This window comes from Chrysemys picta, chromosome 12, assembly GCF_011386835.1.
Source record: "Chrysemys picta bellii isolate R12L10 chromosome 12, ASM1138683v2, whole genome shotgun sequence".
NCBI lineage: Eukaryota > Metazoa > Chordata > Testudines > Emydidae > Chrysemys > Chrysemys picta.
In genome coordinates, this window is record NC_088802.1 from 57,317,775 (window position 1) to 57,338,869 (window position 21,095).

The following is a 21,095-nucleotide window of genomic DNA, read 5'->3' on the forward strand; positions in this document are numbered from 1 at the left end:
GGAGCTGTGGGAGGGGAGGGGATGGGGGTGCAGGAGGAGGGGAGCGAGGGGAGGGGCAGGAGCAGCGGGGCGCACCAAGCCTGCAGGGAGGAGGAGTTGAGGGGGAGGGGCTTAGCGCATGCGTACTGTGCTGTGAATGTTGGCGTCAGCTCATGCACCGCGGTGAGGGAGGGGCCACGGAGCCGGGCGTTGGCGCCAAGACTCGCGGGGCTACAAGCACAGGGGCGGTCCGTCCACAGGCCCCGCCCATCACGGCGCGGTCTGGTTCGAGGGGGCGTGGCACTGGCGCTGAGAGGGCGGGCCTGGTAGAGGGAAGATGGCGGCGGCCGCCGGCGGGGGGGGGCTTCGCGGTCTCGGTGCTGGCCCCGAATGGGCGGCGGGTCACGGTGCGGGTGGGCCCCGGCACCACTCTGCTCCAGGTTGGTCCTGGCCGGGGCGGGCGGGCCTGGGGGAGACACGCCCTGTGAGTGGCGAGGTGGGGGAGAGACCCCCTGAGACCGGCCCGTGGAAGGAAACCCGCTACGGGCAGCCCCGGGCCTCTCCCTTGCGGCGCCCGGCTGCGCTGCGAGCTCCTGGGCCCGCCTGTGGCTATAGGGCCCAGCGAACTGGAGTAACAGGGGCGGGTCTGCAGTGCCCAGCCCAGATCAGGGCTCTGTAGCGCCCAGCCCCTGCTAACCTCCCTTCTGTTCTCTGCAGATTCTAGAGGAAGTTTGTGGGATGCAGAACTTCAATGCCAACGAGTATGATTTGAAGTGAGTCTTGGCTGGTTTGGACGCATCCTCTTATTGCCTGGGCAGGCCTCAGAGCTGCTTGCGGACTCCCACTGAATGTTGTGGATGGGAGACTTGAGTGTCACTGCTGTGCAATGGGATTGAAATGGCCCCCCTCCAAAGATAGGGGATAGAGTTCTGTTTATTCCATTCACTATACCAGTGATATCAACAGTGAGCTAGCTGGTGATGTGCCAGTCAGTTGCTATGCTGACGGGAGAGGTGGCAGCTCCACAGGGAAAGCCTAGAACCTTCTCTCTGTGGGCTCCAACCCTGAATCCCACATCAGAAGGTGCATGCCTGTCAGTGGCTGAGCTTTGAGATTGGGAGGGAGGAGGCCCTGGAACAGCAGGCAAACTTGCCTTGGGTGCTTTTATGTGTTGTTAGTTTATCCAAGCTGGTGTTATGGGAGCACATACACAATGTGTTTCAGGCTCTGCCCTGCTGTAAAGATGCTTATAGGGCTGATGTACTGCTTTGTTCAAAAACTTCAAAATGGATGTTTATATTCTGAACCCCCAGGCTCCCACCTCCAGATCTCCATACAGGTGGTAATTCCACCATTCCTATTACTTTCTACCCCATGTGTTGCCTGGTCTATTCACTTGTATTCTACCTCTTCCTTATAGTCTTGGGAGAAGAGATGAGAACCTTGAGTCCTTGCAAAATCTATGACGGGGTATGCAACCTGTGGCACACGTGCTGATTTTCAGTGGCACTCACACTGCCCAGGTCCTGGCCACCGGTCCGGGGGCCTCTGCATTTTAAGTGTCTTAAACATTTTAAAAACCTTATTTACTTTACATACAACAATAGTTTACTTATATATTTTAGACTTATAGAAAAGATTTTCTAAAAATGTTAAAATGTATTACTGGCATGCGAAACCTTAAATTAGAGTGAATAAATTAAGACTTGGCACACCACTTCTGAAAGGTTGCCGACCCCTTGTCTATGACCTCCATGGCCAGTCTGCACATTTTCAGTATGCTGAATTATTTTTGGTGGGTTCGCTTACTAAAATTACAGCTTTTCACCATAGACTCCAACCCATGGCACTTCATCAACATGTGGAGCAGTGCAGAGTTCTTTTCCTGCTCCAGACAGTGTGTGGCTAGAAATCTCTGTAGAGAACTGAGGGGCAGCATGTGGTTTTACCTGATCTCCTTCTTGGGCTTGTTTCTTTTGCAGGTTTCAGAGGTCTGTGCTAGATCTTTCTCTGCAGTGGAGATTTGCCAAATTGCCCAACAATGCCAAGCTGGAGGTGGTGCCAATCTCTCGTAACAGAGTGGGAACTGAAAACAGAGTATGTCAATTTCACAACATGACCTAAGTTTATTTAGTTTGCAGCCATACTGGATTTGATCTAGCCTGTCTCCCGCAGTGGCCAGTGCCAGGTGCTTCAGAGAGAATGAATAGAACAGGGAATCATCCTGTTGTCCATTCCCAGCCTCTGGCAAACAGTGGCTAGGGACACTTCAGAGCATGGTTTTGCATCCCTGCCCATCCTGGCAAATGTCCATTGATGGACATATCCTTCATGAATGTATCTAGTTCTTTTTTGAACCCGGTTGCACTGTGTAAGCTCAAAAGCTTGTTTCTCTCACCAACAGAATTTGGTCCCATAAAAGATACTACCTCCCCCACTTTGTCTCTTAATATCCTGGGACCAACATGGCTACAACAACACTGCATACAACTAATGAGCATGGTCAGGTTTGGCCACTACTTGGATTGGAAACCACCCAAGAATGCTCAAGTGCTGCAGGAGGTAGTGTTGGTGATTCAATAGTTGACACTTCCCATTTACAATCAGTGTTAAACCAGTGTCCCAGCCTTATGGTAGGACATGCTGTTGGGGGGAAGGATTTTTTAGGTGAGATATAAAACTAAGGTTCTGATCACCTATAATCATTAAAAGATTCCAGATCATTTTGTCCAGAAATTGAGGCCATTTTCCTGACCTAATTTTTGTTTCAGGAATTATATTCTGCCGCCCTAAATTCCGCCTGCAATCTCAAATCGTTACAGGATTCTCTTTCACTTTTTATTCTGTGTTGTTTTTTAGTGTTGTCTTACTGTGCACTCAGACAACTTGCGAATTTTATCTCAAAGGTGGTTGTGTTCAGCAGTGGGTCAAATAGCCCCTGTTTATATAATTTGTAGGGCTGTCAAGCAATTACGAAAATTGATCGCAATTAATCGCGGGATTACAAAAATGTGCTGTTAAGCAGTAATAGAATACTTACATATTTTTGGCTGTTTTCCACTTTTTCAAATATATTGATTTCAATTTCAACACAATACAAAGTGTACAGTGCTCACTTTATATTTTTTTAAATTGTTTTATTTTTGAAAAATAAATATCAAACTTTAGAGCCTACAAGTCCACTCAGTCCTACTTCTTGTTCAGTCAGTCGCTCAGACAAACAAGTTTATTTACATATGCAGGAGACAATGCTGCCCGCTTCTTGTTTACGTCACCCGAAAGTGAGAACAGGCATTTGCATGGCACTGTTGTAGCTGGCGTTGCAAGATATTTACGTGCCAGATATGCTAAACATTCGTATGCCCCTTCATGCTTTGGCCACTATTCCGGAGGACATGCTTCATGCTGATGATGACGCTCGTTAAAAAAACAATGTGTTAATTATATTTGTGATTGAACTCCTTGGGGGAGAATTGTATGTCTCCTGCTCTGTATTTTACTTGCATTCTGCCATATATTTCATGTTATAGCAGTCTTGGATGATGACCCAGCATGTGGTTTGTTTTAAGAACACTTTTACTGCAGATTTGACACAATGCAAAGAAGGTGTTAATGTGAGATTCTAAAGATTGCTACAGCACTCGACCCAAGGTTTAAGAATCTGAAGTGCCTTCCAAAATCTGAGAGGGACGAGATATGAAGCATGCTTTCAGAAGTCTTAAAAGAGAAACATTTCTATGCAGAAACTACAGAACTCAAACCACCAAAAAAGAAAATCAGACTTCTGCTGGTGGCATCTGACTCAGATGATGAAAATGAACATGCGTTGGTCTGCACTGCTTTGGATGGTTATTGAGCAGAACCCATCATCAGCATGAATGCATGTCCTCTGGAATGGTGTTTGAAGCATGAAGGGATATATGAATCTTTAGCATGTCTGGCAGGTAAATAGCTTGCAACGCCAGCTACAACAGTGCTGTGCGGACGCCTGTTCTCACTTTCAGGTGACATTGTAAACAAGAAGTGGGCAGCATTATCTCCTGGACATGTAAACAAACTTGTTTGTCTGAGTGATTGGCTGAACGAGAAGTAGGACTGAGTGGACTTGTAGGCTCTAAAGTTTGACGTTGTTTTATTTTTGAATGCAGTTTTTTTTGTGCATAATTCTACATTTGTAAGTTCAACTTTTATGATAGAGATTGCACTACAGTACTTGTATTAAGTGAATTGAAAAATACTATTTTAATTTTTACAGTGCAGATATTTATAACACTGTACACCTTATATTCTGTGTTGAAATTAAAATCGATATATTTGAAAATGTAGAAAAACATCCAAAATATTTAATACTTTTCAATTGGTATTGTTTAACTGTGATTAAAACTGCGATTAACTAAAAAAAATTATCACAATTAATCGTGTGAGTTAACCGCAATTAAGCGACAGCCCTAACTTTTAAAATGCCGGAATAACTCCCGTGGCCACTTTTATTCTCTTTATGTTTATATTAAAGATTTGTAAAGTATTGCTGCTGTAGCAGCTAAATGCTTATTTGCAGTAAATTATTTAAAACAATAAATAGTGATTTATGCGAATTACCCTGTTTTTTATTATTAGAAATAGATAGTGTGTGAGCTTGCTTAAGTGGAGTCTGGAAATATAAATTGTCACTGTGATCACTATGAATATTTTGTGTAACACAGAGGTTCTCAAACTTTGTGACGGAACACGTGATGCTAAATTGTGTTGGAAGATTACTATCCCTAATGTTATATTTCTGCATAGGCATTTGTTGAAGTTGCAGTAATGTTCTATGATTCAAACAGAAAGGCAGGTGAGGCCTGATAATGGAAGGCAGATATCCATGAGTGATTGTCTGTATAGGCTTGTGGTCCACATTGTGAAAAAATTTGTGAGCCTTTGGTCTAGCCGGCTGTGTTGGACTTGGGGATGTTATCATACATCCACACTTCTCTGCATGACCCCCCCCCCCACCCCCATTTTATGCATTGCTTCAGTGACTTTACTTTTCACTTTGTGGAAGAAGGAAGTTTGTGGTCGTCTGGTCTCATATGACTTACCATTTAATAGATCCAGGTGGACACCATATGCTGTAATTTTTAACTACAAACTGCTGTAAAGGCACCTACTTGCCCTCTCTTGGGTGCAGTTGGAAGGTCTGTGGAGTGAAGACCTCACCTGGAGTATATATCCTGTTTAAGTTGCCTTGTCTTAAAGAAAAAGTTGAGGTTGAAATGAAGGGCAGTTAAGTTTTAGGGGCCAAGGGGAAGGGGTTACATTTGAAAGAAGTTATGACCACTGGGACTTCCCCTGGAAAAGAAATGAGCTAGAGCAGCGGTTCTCACACTTGAGCAGACTGAAGATCCCCATTTTGATTTAAAATTTTTGGGGATCCACAAACCCTCCTCCTGCTCACTCCATCCCCCCTCCCTGTGTCACTCACTTTCACCAGGCTGGGGTAGGGGGATGGGTGCGGGAAGGGGTGCAGGCTTTGGGAAGGAGTGTGGGTGCAGGAAGGGGGTGAGGGGTGTGGGCTCCGGCCAGGCGGCGCTTACCTAAGGTGGCTCCTGAAAGTGACCAGCACATCTCTCTGGCAGTGACTCCTAGGCAGGGGGGGCGCGTGGGTCTCCGCGTGCTGCCCCTGCATGCAGGCACTGCCCCCACAGCTCCCATTGGTCGCAGTTCCCGGCCAATAGGAACTGCAGAGTCGGCGCTCGGGGTGGGGGCAGCTCGCAGAGACCCACTTGCCCCCTCCCCCTCCAGGGGCTGCAGGGATGAGCGGGCCGCTTCCAGGACAGCAGAGAGCCAGGGCAGGCAGGGAGCCTGCCTTAACCCTGCTATGCTGCCGAACTTCCTAGCACCTAAAATCTCCCGGTTTGGCTTCAGTAACCTTCAGGAGATAGGGGGAGGAGTTGATCAGCGGGGCCATGGATCCCCTGGAGTACCCTTGGGGACTCCCAGGGACAGTGGACCCCAGTTTAAGAAACACTGGCTAGAGGAGATTTAAGATATTACTTATTTATAATATTATAGTACAGGCTAGAGGGATCAGGCCTTTTTGGGCTGGGCATTGTACAGACAAGTAATTAAAAAAAGACAGTTACTATTCTAAAGACTCTCCTTGTTTTAAGATCTTGAAGTATGGAAGGTAAACTGAGTTGCCATCCCATAATGCAAGAACAACAAGGTATGGAATTTAATGGTATAAAACCAGTACAAGAAAATACATTGTACAATACATAGTTGGCCAAGAAAACTGGATAAATTCATGAGCAGAATCGACATTAGTAATTATGTGCTGAAATGGAGGCAATCCAATCTTGTGCTTAATGGTGTGGGCTGATTTCCACAGGCTTGGGGATGAATTCCCACTTTGTGGACCCCATGGTATAAGTGGCTGGGGTCGATGTGGAGGTTTGTGAACTTGAGGAGATGTGGTTTCCCCTGACACATTTGGCACTGGGGTAGTCAATTCTAGAGACTGGATCCTGGATTTGATAAATCACTGATTTGTTCAGCAAATTGGATGTCTGGGAAGTAGATTGGTAATTGGTCTGGGATTTATCATCAGCATTTGTTTGTAAGGACCCTTGACCTCTCTAGAACATATCTGCAGAGCAGTGCCCTCCAGATTCCTTTGTGATATGGATGGGGAAGGAAGGCACTATTACAAAGAGCTAACTTAGTGATACAACCATCCATCTTTTATGCACATTTGTAAACTTAGCAACTAATTGACATTGTTCTCTGTAGTATTTTATATGCAGCCTGGGATTTTTTAAAAGAGTTTTTAATTGACTGAATATGACTTTCGTGACATTTTTTGGCTTTGAACTGTTGCCCAAAAACTGATGTAATTGCCAGTTTGAATTTCTGGGCAGGATTCTTGTAGCATGGTGATGTCAGCTGTCAGCACACATCTGTAGCTGAGGATAATCTAAGGCTGGTCTCCGGCAAAGAAGAAAATAGGAGACTGTGTTAGTGATGGGATGAAACTACTTAGCTACCATGTAGTGGCCGATAATGCTCACTGTTTTTCTTCTGTACAGAAAGGTTCCTGTTTCTTAGCAGTACTACAAGGGCAGGACCTGAGGTAGATAGCAAACATACTCCACAAAGGAATTTGTTGTAGATTGCTACACTTCATAGTGTCTCCTTTTTTTAACCCTCTTTTGAAAAAGAAAATATGCTAAAGTATTTGGCTTGATTCTCTTGTCTCTGTCTCAGTCATGCTGCTCAGGCACTATGGTGGAAGGTCCATATCAAAACCTAGATATATAGGAAGAAAGCATTTGTTGATGTTCTGTGTTCATGACCTTTTGAGGTTGTTCCCGTTCTCTGAATCCTTGGGTAATTTTGGTTTTATGGGGCTGGTGAAAACTATGGTTCACTAGAAATCATGGGATACTGCCCTATGGGGGTTTCTCGGTAACCATGCAGCCAAAAAGGTGCATCATCAACGAGCTACCTATGTTAGAAGGCCACTTGCCATCCAAAAAGTGATGACTACAACCAGAGGCAACCAACCCCTCTTCCTGTCTCAATCTGCTACTTACTGGTAGGGGGGAACTGAACAAAAGAGAAGCTTGGAACCAGTGATCATAAGCTACTTTAATTCAGCAGGAGTGAGTTCATAGAATACCGCTATAAAGATATATCAGATTTTGGGGGATAGTGAGCAAGGTCCAGTAGGAAGAAGCGTTAAATGTGGAAATAGCTTGGGCTGCTCTGTGATGGAAAAACTGTTTTTCCTCTTAGATTTTTCCCTTGGAATTATCAGGAATTTCAAGTTGGCCTCTGCATAGTCATACTTGTTGGAGATGTCTCATAGGTGTGAAGAGCTTTTTATAAAGCAATGCCTGTTGGAGTTGCATGGTCACCCCTCATGCACTGAATGTTCTGAACAGAAATTATAAAAGGGCTATGCAGCCACAACTGCCTCTGCTCCTTCCTTTCTATAGCCCTCTGCAGGTGTTAATGACCTTATTTCTGTGTCCAGAGCAATTTCTTGAGGTTTTGACCCAAACATCCTTAATTTGTAGTGTACTATAGTTAGCTAGTTGGAACGCTTTAAGTAGTTGCATGTTACACATACAGTCTTTCTTCTGGACTTAGGGCTTTCTTTCACTTTGGTCATGGCTGGTCAGGCCTTCAAGGACTTGAATAAGAATCATAGAATATCAGGGTTGGAAGGGACCTCAGGAAGTCATCTAGTCCAACCCCCTGCTCAAAGCAGGATCAATTCCCAGCTAAATCATCCCAGCCAGGGCTTCGTCAAGCCTGAACTTAAAAACCTCTAAGGAAGGAGATTCCACCACCTCCCTAGGGAACCCATTCCAGTGCTAGAAGAGTGGATTGAAGTGATGTGTGTTGTACTTCCATGGTCCCAAGTGTGGATGTGCTCTATTGCTGTTTGTTGTGCCTGAGGGAAGCCCATTCCCCAAACTGATGCTCAGTCTGTGCCCGCACCAGAAGGTTGTGGAGGTTGCCACCTGTACAGAAGGCTCTTGATTTCCAAGACTGTTTGAAAATGCAGCCTTGTTTGTTTAGTTGTGGATTGAATAGATATCTGGGAACGCGGTAGTGTGTCTTCTGAGTTAATCTGGATGTTATACTTTGGTGCAGGTATAGTGCAGAGAACTAGGAGTCTGGAGATTTGGGTTCTAATTCTCGTTCTGCTACCTACTGTCTGTGAGGCTTTGGGCAAATCACTTAACATCTCTGGGCCTGAGTTTGTCTATCTGTAAAATGAGGATGGTAATATTGACCTCTTCTTTATAAAGCACTTTGAGAACCTCAGAGAAGAGGCACTAGAGACAAAATATTGTTTATTATAAATAATTATCCTTCCAGACCTGTGCTTAGAAACTGTCTTCCCATAAAACAAACTATAGGAATGCTATCTTTGGCTTTGGAAATCTTTCTGTGTCCTGGCTCACAGTCATTACCCCAAATCAGCCCGCAGAAATCTGCCTGTTGAGGGTCCTCCACAGATAGATCTCAGCCCTCTGTGATTGGGGTTTGGGTGCCTCTGTGGTACTCTCTTTTCCCTGGATCCTGTGCAGTCCAGCGTCTGCATAGTGCAGGGTTAAGTGGGCAGGGGCAGGAGGGACTTCAGAAGTTATTAACAAAAATCATAAGATTTAATGCATCCCAAGGGACCTAGAGGAAGCCATGGCTAGAAGGAATCGCTCCCAACGTGGCTCCATTAGAACTATACTCGCAGGAACCCAGGGGGCTGCTGGGAGCCACCATTGCTGGAGGGGAACAGCGCCTTTGCATGAATAGCTCTAGAATCAGCCAGGTTTTGGGGCAGCTTTTCCAGGAAGCAAACTGTGCCCCTCAATGGGAAGATGTAGGGGATTCTTCTCAAGGATTTTCTAGTGGAGTTCCTTTGCAAATGATCTCCTCTTAAGGCTTTCACTATAGGAGAGGAGGATTTGGACCATGATGATCAGTCAAGTTTTATTGTGTCTGCCCATGCATGAGTGTGTGGAAATTTAGCTTGTGTGCCCCTGAATAAATATCTGACAGCACCATGCACTGTATCTGTGCAGCCTGGGGACATTGTACAGGTCAGGTCATGTCAGTGTCATATTAAAAGAATGGACCCATCTGAGACTGTTCAAATGGAAAGAATCAAAACTGTGTTCTGTTGGCTGGGGGACTGAAAGCAGAGTGGTTAGTTTCACTTGGAGGATATTATTAACTAAAATCATATGGTTGTATTAGGTTTCCAGCAATTCAGGAAAAGGTTTAAATCCCAACAATCCCCAATAAAATATATTTACATGGGATTTAAAAAAAGTTAAATATTTCTATTCACACTACAGTTTCTAAAAATTCGCTTTTAAAACAACCCTTAAATGTGCCCCATCCTCCATGCATCTTCAGACTGCTTTCTGCTGCTCTTGTGGGAGCGTTGCAAACATCGAATTCCATCCTTGTGGCCACCTCTTCATAGAATCTCAGTATCATTCATAATTCATTTCTGCTCATAGGGATAGCTATTTTAGGCATTCTTTTCCCCCCACTTCCCCCAGTATTAACAATTGGGGTGGGAGTTACAAACTGTACATTACTGTCTTGTTTCTGGGGAGAGAACCTGGAACCAAAACAGACTCTGAGATGGTATCACTGTATTCTCAAGTCACTTCTTTGGAATTCATGTTTTGAAGTTCAGAATGATCCTGATGGCTGCCAGTCAGGAACATAAATAAAACACAGGACTAGAAGTCAGGACTCCAAGATTCTAGTCACAGCTCTGCCATTGACTCACTCTATATGATCTTGGGCAAGTCATCTTGCCTCTCCTTTTTTCTCACTAACTGTAAATTGGAAATATTGACATGTACCTCCTGGGGCTTGTGAAGTTTAATTCCTTAATGTTTGTAAGATGCTTGATTCAGCCTTGGATATAGGGTGACCAGATGTCCCGATTTTATAGGGACAGTCCTGATTTTTGGGTCTTTCTCTTATATAGGCTCCTATTACCTCCCCACCCCCTGTCCCAATTTTTCACACTTGCTGTCTGGTCACCCTGCTTGGATAGGAGGTCCTAGAGATGAAGTACCTTTAAAAAAAAAATTGTGAAGAAATTGAATTTCCTCCCTGTCCTTAATTTAATTCAGTGGCTTTTCCTCTCTAGGTTCAGATTGCATTGCAGTTGGACAGTGGGTCCCGGTTACAGGACACCTTTCGCTCTGGCCAGACACTGTGGGAACTTCTCAGCCATTTTACCCAAACCAGGTGAGCAATGAGGCATGTAGAAGGGAAAGGGCTTGTTTCCAGGGACACTTCCAACAGCCAGCTGAAGAAGGATGGACCGCTACTACTTTTGGACATTGTCAGAAGACGCTTGGAGATTTCTAGAAATTATATGTATTTTTATTGTGCTCCCCACTCTCTTACATTCTGTTCATGTCTGATTAAATTGCACTGAGGCATAGTTAGACCAGGATAAAAAAGGGAATGTAACTTCTTGCTTCAGAATATAAAGCAACCACTAACTCCTTCCTGAGGCTGGGAATAAACTTCCCTATGGACCTTCTACTGTATGTGCCCATTATGGGGACTTGCATTGAAGTATTTGCTACTGCCAGAGGTGGGGGCTGGACTAGATCGACCACTGGTGTGTCTGCTCTGGCAGTTCCATGTGTTTTGACAATTGGGGTTCTTTCTTGAACAAACTGCTGATTTTCTCTGAACGCTTTGGCGAAGCCTGGAACCCTCAAGTACAGGCTAAAGTGGCATTTTCAAACCATTGACTAGGTCTTGTTTAAAGAGAAGAGTTTCACGCCTCTCCTGCTGTCTTGCTCTAGCTAGAAAGAACTTCATAAATATTTGTAAGGATTAAAAAGTTTCTGTAGTTTGCTTCCACTTGCTGCAATCTACATTCAGTGATTCCTTCTGTCTTTAGTTGACTCAAGAACAATAGCAGCATTTTTTTAAAATGTCAAACTCATAAACTCTGCTCCAAAGACAATTATTCTCTTTGATTTTGTTGTTGTTGTTTGTGGCTTTGGAAGGCTGAGCCTCTTGAAGCTGAGGCAAGTTCTACAAATTCTGCCAGGAGTAGTATGGAAGATTTCAGCTTCCTGTTTTTTAGCAGGATTTACCTTTTGCTAATGTGGCGTCTCTTCTGGCCTTGTCTGCCTATTTTATTCTTTCATTTGCTCAGTTCCCACTTTCTGGCTGGTGCTATGGACTTCTTCTAACTTGATGGGAGAGTTCCTGTTGTATTTGAAGCTCTTGCACCATGATGCAGATGCTATGCTGCAATGTTGTGTAACTGGAAACTGATTTGAGTACTGAAACAATTTAAATGCCCATCTAAAAAAGTAAGTGATTCAGTATCATGCCAAACCCTCCAAAGGCTCCCAGAGCTCTGACACTAGGACTTCTAGGAAATAAAAGGTCACTTGGAAGAATCTTATGAGTAATAGCATGCAGATGAATGTCTCAGTCCATGTCAACCGTGTATGATTAGGGTTTTTAATTTCATGTGATAACTGATGCATAAGATCTCTACAGGAATGTGATCTAAGGAGTTGGGGACCGGGGGGAAGGAAGCTCCTCTCCTTCCCCCCATTCCTCAGAGCTGGGTGCTGGAGGAGCTTGTATCCAGGTTTCCCGAATACTTTTGGTCTTATTGCTTTTAAAGTCCCTTTGATAGTGGGACCAATTGAGGAGTTCAAATGTGTGGAAGTTGAGGCAGTTCCTGGCATGGACTTGAATTACTGAATTAGTATATTTACTGAAGCTGCAAATGGAGGATAAAGTGTCCCCTATGAGCAGATGTGGTTATGAACGGAGAGTAGTACATTCTGTGGCTCAGGCAGGCTGGCCTTGGGCTGCGGAGACAGTGCTCAATGTAATTTTTCAGAGCAGAACTTTGCATCACGTCTGGGAGTGTTAGAGGGCAGTAACAATCCTTTGCCAGCCAGTGGTTGGGGGCTGATGAAAAGCTGAAGCTTGCTGATTTCTCTTCTACCATTGGAATATGCTCTCCTTGCTAGGGCCCAAGAAACTGCATAGCACACACTAGTCCTGAAGAGCTTGCCTTTGGCACAGGTTCTGAGGGGAAGTAATCGTTGCTTTTTAGGTCTCTCCCTTGTTTGATACATGGGAAGAAAGTTGTTTGGGTTGGCTGAATGCACAATCCGAAAACAGTTCCTCTAAGGCAATTCAGACTAAGGAGAAAAGAAAACAATGATGTTTGATACTAAAACATCTGCCCGAGGACCCTTCTCAGAAGGTCAAGAAAACTGGCATGCTGGTGACTGGGGAAGCATTATTGTTAAGATTTAAACTATTGCAAATTGAATGGCTCTAATAACCCAAAACATCCATTCTAAAGATAACATACGTGTAGGATTCTCACTTCTGGGTCTTAGCGCCTTCATGCAAGACTGGGAGAACTCCTGTAGAACTTTGGGGTTTGTTTTTAAATTGTAAGGGTAGATACCTGGGTAAAGCGTGAGCCAGATTCCCTTCCAGTAGTGTCACACCAAGCCTTCCTGAGTTTAAATTTCCCCCTCTATACATTCTAGTATCACAGAGACTCTTGCTTCATCCTGGTAATGGGTGACCTCCTCTCTTCTCCCCCTCCTCTCCCCCCCCCCCCAGGACTTTCTGCCCTTGTCACAGTGTAGGGACTATCCATAATTAGGAGTGGACTTCCAAACACCACCTGTTCATATTGTGACCACAGATGTATGTAACAGAAGAATTCTTGGATGTGGACTTCACACCATGGGAATTTAGTCCCTCCAGGAACGGTAGTGGCACATAAATGTTCTGGAGACGAGGATGGTCCTGTCTGCATCAAGGACCTTTGGAGACCTAAGAAGTGTTGTTCTGTTGAAACAGATAATTAGGTCTCCTTATCTTACATAAACCAGCAAAGAGGCACTGGAACCTATATGGATATGTAAGCCTCCTGAATCCCACAAAAGATTCCTTATAGCCAGGTACCTGGCAGGGAAGTGAATAAGACTGTAGGTGGACTGCACCTGATCCATGTTAGCTTTCTGGATCAAGAAGTGGCAGGCTAGATCTTCTTCCAATTGATGGACACCAGAAGCCAATCTCTTCCTACTCACTTGAACAAGGAGCTACCAGTCTTCATCTCATGGCACAGAGTAAAGATCATACTAGCATTGTGGAAGGAGACTCCTCTGTGGACTTTCCACTAGTGTCTCTGGTAGCCAAGGTCTTGACAAATCTTAGGAGACACTGAGGTTCAGTGAATTTTAAACAAAAATTTTCTGTATCTGTGTGTTTCTCAGTACTGTAGCAAATGGTCAATGCTGACCTAATCAGGGTAGTAGTCTGGCCTCCGATTATCATTGAGAACCAGGACACTTTTCTCTATCCCAACCCGGAAGCCCTGTCCCTTAGTGTTTGGCTCCTTCAGGATAAACATCTGTAGGTGTGGGATACTTGAGCAGGTGGCTTGTGCCCTCTTAATCTCTGAGAAGTCAGTTATCAGAAGGACTTATGGGTAAAATTTTCAGAAGCACCGGTGCTTTAAGTCCCATTGACTTTCGGTGGGATATGGGCCCCTGGACACTTCTGAAAATGTTCCCTACAATTCTAAGTGGAAAAGGCTGGCAGTGTGGTGTACTCAAGCCCAAAGGGGAGCCCTGCATAAAAGTGCTTGACAACTATCACCTGCCTGGGTCTGTCCATACTGCATCTATTTAGTCCTATTGTGGACTGGTTGAAGGTAGACTATTATCAGATTCCTCCAGGCTTTGATACTTTAGGAATTCCACTGTGAGAAATTAATGTGGTCCTGAGGAAGCTTATGAAAGCTCAGTTGGAACCACTATGAGGAGTGGGGCTGTCCTGGTTGTAGCAACTTCAGCTTGATTTGTCCTTTTATTTGATCCAAGTAGAACCCAAGTATTTTTTGACACAGAGCATGCAAGGAAGTTTCTTTGGCTACTGAGCCACCTTATACCATGTTTTAGAACATTAAGGTGGTGCCACGTGCTCATCCAGTTGTTCTCTTGCCAACATTCTTTCTGCCTCTAGATGCCCTGTTGCAGTGAGGCCCTTCCCCACATGCTCTGTGTCAAAAAATACTTGGGTTCTACCTGGATCAAATAAAAGGACAAACCAAGTTCTTGTTTTGACATCAGTTCACTGGGCAGTGCTGTCAGTAAGAGGACTGTGTCTACATGGTCGTGTCAAGAAATAGTCATGGGAAGGCTCACTCAGTCTGAGGTGAGGTGGCCACCACTGCCTGCCTCAGATGTGTTTTCATCCTGTACATACGCAGTGCTGGGATATGGTCTCCTTTCTATGCATTTACCAAAGCAGCATTGCTTGGATTGGCATGCAGGAGGGAATCCTGTTTTGTAGTAGTTCCAGAGTAGGTGGTGGCTGAACTCTCTTAACCCCAAGCAAGTTTTTCTTTTGGGATATCTCATTTTCAGTTGGTCACATTTTAAATATTTTTTTAAATTGTTGGTTCATCTTCAGGCTTGAATGTTGAGCCTTCTTATCGTGAGGTATTTGTAGTCCTCTTCTATAAAACAGTCAGCTCCCTAAACCCTGTCTGTTCATGCTGTTGGTATTGTCCTTAGCAATGTTACTTGTTACAGCTTTATTCACTTGTCTTTTTGGCCATCCCTCGTGCTTCTTACTTTCCAGGAGTAGTGATCGTGCCCATGTGATGTCATTAGAGAAGAGAAAACTTCTTGTTTGCTTTTGGGATTATGCTCTTGGAGGGCTCTTATTGCTCTACTCACCTCCTATCAAAGTCTGGAGGATTGTCTCTGAGATGTTTTTCTCTTAGTTTTTTTTTTTGTAAGGACTTTCTTTTGATCACATGTTGATCATATTTGGATCTGCCTGTGTCTTTGAGAGCTCCACCTCAGTGCAGTCAGTCAGAACTGACTAGAATGATTGGAGGGAATGGAATATGAGTCAGGAAGGGGCTGGACACATGTCCTGTCTCACTGCCACTGCCCTCAAGGATTTAAACACCCCACCCCCCATAGAGTCGGGAGTGTTTCAATCTGGTGCTAAGGAGCTAAGACCCAGGGGTGTCAATAATGTTATAAGGAAGTCCCCCTTTTAACGGAGGAAATACCTGCTGTCTAGTGGGGAAGCCATCTGTGTGCAGTGATAAATAATCTCTCTACAGCTTGCTCACACATCAGCTAGTGTTTCCTCAGTTAGAAATGTGAGCTCTTTCTTGTGTGATTTGGTTTCATGGAGTGGTCTCATTTGCTGTGGGTTATTATTGTAACACCAACTCAATAGTTAATGTACACACAGCTCTTTGAAGATGTAAAGTGCTACAGAAGTGTTAAGAATTATTAACTTCACTCCATCAGACACAGGTGGGATTTCCTGCCCTCTGGGAGGTGAGATCAGCTATTTGGATGGACTTTTCATTAAATGCAGGAAGCAGCAATGATGCCATATGTAACTTGATCATGTAACATTTGGACTGATGGTCTCCTGGCTGAAGTCACTGACTGACTTATGGCTACTTCTGCATGGGTCCTGGTAGCCATAAGTCAGTTCTCCATTTGTTGGCTTTTGCTGCATCCTTCCTTGGGCTTTCCCTTTGGAGATGTTTTCCTGGAGAGCTCTGCCGCCTGAAGTGCATAAGGAGAAGTATTCTAAATCCACTGGAATTTCCCTCGGGTCTCCAGTGTCCATCTCTGCTAATTGAGTCTGAAGAAAGTCTGGAAGCTATTGCAGGCTGCTCCTCCTCTCAATGTGCTGCACTCCTTGCACAAGATGTTTACAGGTCCTGTCAGATTACTACATGAGGGAATCTAATCTGCCCGCTTTCCCCTTCTGAAGAACAGCACATCAAAGAAATAGCAGTGTGTTTGATGTGTCTGCTTGCCTCAGTGAATGCACGTAATGGATTAGCAGCCGCTGGAGGAGGAGCCTTCTGGCTTCCAGCAGTTACACAAAAACAAATCTCTTGGATCTTTGATTTGTGTCTGCCCTACAGAGACTGGATTGAGGCACGCGGTCCTGCACACCCCACTTCTGGCAGCAGGATTAGGGGGTGCTGTCCCTTTTCTCTCTTCCACTCCTGCCCATCTGGCAGCTTCATCTGTTTCTGTAAATTCTTTCACTTAAACAGTGTTTGTTGCCCTGATGTTTGTGAAGAACATTCTGTCACTCTGACCCTGTGCTGTTGTTTATTTGCGGTAGTACCCACTATAAAAAGAATGTGCTTTGATCCAAGGAGCTCACAATCTAAGAACAAACAAGTAGACAGAGGTCAGGGGAAGGGGAATAACAAGTCAAACTTGTTCACTATAAACTAGGTCTTTTTGATGGGGTGCCACCATGCCTCAGTTTCCCCCTCTTCCAGCTGGTAGTCGGTCATTTCTCCTGGTAGTTAAGGAATTTGGAGTTTGAATGATGAGGCCTCTGGCCAGTTCTCCATTTTAGTCTGCCCTTTCAAAAACACAAATCATACACTGCTATCCTCCCTGGTCTTGGTAGTCCTTTGGCCCTTGCTGCAGGTTATTCACAACTTGCTTCCTAGGGACTGGGGGTCCTTTCCCTAGCCTCTCTTGGGTTGGCAGTCTTCTTTTTTCCCTTTATAGCAGGGATGTTAGATGGTCCCTTCCGGAGGTGGCACAACAATGGTGTAGGGTCCCAGAATGCCTGCTCTTAAGGGCCCAAGAATTGTGACACGTGTCCCTACTACCAGTGCCTTGTTAGTCTTTAAGCTGTACTTAAATGTGGACTGGCTAGGCACTTGTGGATGAGCTTGGGGAGGTCGTACCAGGCATAGGGGACCGTGCAGAAGAAGACATCGAAAAGATTGTGTGAAAATCTGACTGATGAAAGAAGTATGGAGCATTGGTGAAGTAGAGAGGATGGGGCAATGTGAACCATGACAAGATAGGTTCAGTGGCAGGATTTAGTATGGACTGAAAGTGAAGTGATATGTATGTTTGGGAGGCCAGAATGGAGGCTATGGTAGTAATTAAGGAGGGATCTAGTGAGAGCCTGAATGAAATATTTGACTATGGGAATGGAGAGAGAAGGATGAACCCTGGAGGGAAGAGGTGGCAGGACTTGGAACGGGCTGTATGTGTTGGGTAAGGGAGGTGGGAGGAATGAAAGGTTGCCCCCAAGTTGCAGACCTGTGGAGGATGGTGGTAGTAACAGCGAAGAAAAAGGAGAATAGAGAAGGGTTTGCGGGAAGATAAAAAGTATGATTTTGCCCATGTTCAGTTTCGGATAAGAAGACATCTAAGAGGTGGTGTTGAGAGGCTGATGTGCAGGATTGGATAGAAGGAGACAGTTTAATGATGGAGGGGAGAGAGTTTGCGAGTCATCAGAATGTGGCAGGTAGACGAAGCCATGTAAGCTGATCAGATCATCTATAGATAGGGTGTAAAGTGAGAAGAAAAAAGGGCCAAAGATGGAGCTGTGGGGAAACCCCCACAGAGCATTGGAGAAGGACCTGCTGAAAGAGTTGCTAAAAGACTGGCCAGAGAGGGACGAGGAAAACCAAGAGGCTGACTGTATCTTGAAAGCCTAGAAGGCTGCCTGAGACAACATCTCTGAAAGGGGGACCTGTGCTAACGCAGATACCTAGCAGTGGGAATGTTCATAGCAGCCTAGGTAACTATCTCACTATCCCCTCCCTTCAGCAGAAACATTGGGCTCCTCAAGGGGTTGGGTGGAGCTTCGCAGCGTGGGTGGAGTGTGAGCAGGGCCCAGCTACTGTTCTTTGCTTGATTCCTGCTTCCCTGTCCCATGTGACTTCTTGATTGCAGTCTCCTGAAACAGACCTGTTTTTCTGGGACCTTCAGGCTTGAGCTTACCTGTCAGTACTGGCCCTTGGTCACCCAGTGTCCTTGAGAGAAGTATGCTTGAGAGCAACTGCTTTATACACGATTCTAAGTGAGGAAATTAACTTTGGATTCCGTCAGATCTCTGCATACAACTCTCCCTCCCCACAGAGGAGAATTGATTGCTGGACCATAAGTCTGGGTTGAACCCATGGCAGCCCTATTTTGGATCATTTATTAGCTCTTGGTGATGGATAAGGAAGGATTTGGCAGAAGAGCCCTCACTTTTCATAATCCGAGGGCTGAGAACAGAAAGTTTACAGCCCTAGTTCTTGCACTGAAATGCTAAAGGGATTGACTGTAAACTGCCCCATGTCGAAGCCTTGCTGGGAGGATGCAGAGAGCTGAAGTGCTTTTCAGCTAACTCTAGTGACTTTTTGATGAAAGGGGTGCTTCAAATCCAAATACTGAACTCTAATATTTAGTTATTTTACTATTAATGCCTGAAACACACAACTGAATTTTCCTCTCTCCAGTGTTAACCCATGATCTGGTCAGTTCTGTGCAGAGGGAGAGAGTTTGTTCCAGATCCTGGAACTTCAGTTCCCATATGCACCAGCAACATGCTCACATCTTACTCTAGGAGCTCTATGCACACACCCATCAATTACTGTCCAGTCTCCAATTTCCCTTTTCCTGGCATGGTTATCTGGTAGGTGGTGGCATCCAAGCTCCAGAAGCATATGTCCTCTGCTGTCACCCTGGACCCCGACACTGATTTCAGACCAGGTTGCAGGACAAAGTCTTGCTGGCGCTGATGGATGGTTTCCCTCTGGTCCTGGATGAGAAACAAGCTTTGTGCTGAAACTGCTGGATCTCTCTGTGGCCTTCAACACTGTTGGTCATTCCATGCCTGGAAGAGATCTGCAGTTACATGAAGAATGGTTGGCACAAGCTCTGCTCAGGAAAGAGAAGAGTGATTCTAGTAGGGATGGGGTGGCACGTGGTATTTGGAAGTTTCTTAGATTTCACCTGTGATCAACAGAATCAGCTCACATGTTAAAAGAAGTGTGGCACTGTGGGGTTGTGCTGGACTTTCCTCCTAGATGTACAGATTGCCACAATGCTAAGGAATGATTTCTTTCATCTTTGTCTGATCAGGAAACTGTGCCTCCTCCTGTAGCCTGAGGGCTTTCCTTTGGGGCTTATGTTGTCTTCACCTCCAGGTGAGGTTATTGTAAATCACGGTCTGAGGCTGGACCTAGCATACAGCAGGAGCCTTCTGAACTACAAAGGCTGATTTGAACACATCACATCTGTATTACATGTACTTCACTGTCATTTGAGAGCTGAATTAAAGGGTCTGAGCCTCAAAATCAAAGCCTTTAACAGACTATGACACAGCTACCTCCGAGTCTGTCTTACCCTTCATGTATGTCCAAGACAGCGGTGTGTCACAGGAACACAGTAGCTGGACAGAGTTACATTTAAACTACTTGGTCCTGGGGCCAGAGCATTCTCAGTAATGGAACTCTAGCTACAAAAATCTTTGCCCGGAAGAGTTAGAATTAATTCAACTCTAATGGTTGGGATAACCTGTGAATTTGGTCTTACTGCCCATGGCAGCAAGATGGAGTTTGATGGCTTCCACCTGCTGCCATGCAGTAACCTCTCTTCAGAACCTGTTAGTTAGGAACATTTTCCTGCGTTTGGCAGCTCCTTGTTTTATTTTAGTCAATTTTGACTAATTTGCTTCAGTTTAGTGCATCAGTGCCTTAGTGCTAAATGGTACCATTGTTACAAGTACTGGTTTCACCAGTAATGAGAAATACTAAGAAGCCCCTGGCACCAGTACCCTCCCCTCTTACCAAGGAGAGCACAGCACCACGTCTACAGCAAATATATTTTTCTTTTTTCTGAGTCGAGCTGTTTCCCTTTTCCAGCAACTTTCCCCTAGTGATTCCCTTGATTAAAAAAAACACCTACATCCCCCTATGGTCACCAGGGATTCATTATAGGAGGCACTTGTCCTCAGGGATTCCTAGAGAAATCCAAATTACGATTGAAGATTTTCACTTTGAAGACCAGATCTTGTCGGTTCCCATGTGGATTAGTCATTGCACACCCTAAAGGACCACACTGAGGTCCCTGAGTATCTATACACCCGTTACTAGCAGTAAACCATTTCATTTCTAGGGCCAGTTCAGAGACAACTTTCAAATGATGGCTACACTTCTAAGAGGAAGTCTTGCTTCTCACATAAGAGAGCCCCTCTTCTTCTACCAGCATCCACCTTGCATCAGCTCCCAAACAGCAGGTTTGATGTTGAAAGCTGTATACCAGTTCCACCACAGCTTGCCTTTCTCTTTGCCATTTTTAGTTGACACCTTTCCCATTTTTCTCAGGCATGAACTGGGATTATTTCAGAGCATTGGTTACTGGAAATTATTGCCAAGACCACGCCATAGAATTCCAGTTCTTGCCTCCTCTCTATCTCTTGTCCCTCTTAGGGACCTATCTCAGGGAGATAATTGAAGGAAGAAGTGGGTTCTTTATTTCAGGTAAGAGCCAGAGACTCACCACCTCAGGAGTTCAGAGAGAAGGGTTTCTATTTCAGCTACTTCCTTACTCCCCACAAAAAAGGGGGAATGTGCCCTATCCTGGACCTGAGGCAACTAAACAAATTCATTGACTCAGATTCAGAATTGTGATGAGCCTCCATCATCCCTCTCTAGAGGTCTTTCCCCATCCTTTCATATGCTGCTCGTAATGAAGATCAGCCAGGCTGTTGCCACAGTGATA

At 44.9% G+C, this 21,095-nt stretch overlaps 1 protein-coding gene across 1 annotated transcript in view; it reads left to right on the top strand.

The window, feature by feature from the left end:
* Positions 1-301: 301 nt before the first annotated feature.
* ASPSCR1 (ASPSCR1 tether for SLC2A4, UBX domain containing) overlaps positions 302-21,095 on the top strand; it is a 79,698-nt gene continuing 58,904 nt past the window's right edge. The window contains 5 exon segments of the mRNA XM_024104722.3: positions 302-334; positions 336-419; positions 697-752; positions 1,962-2,076; positions 10,649-10,749. Coding sequence (XP_023960490.1) covers positions 317-334; positions 336-419; positions 697-752; positions 1,962-2,076; positions 10,649-10,749 — 374 coding nt within the window. The 5' untranslated portion in view covers positions 302-316.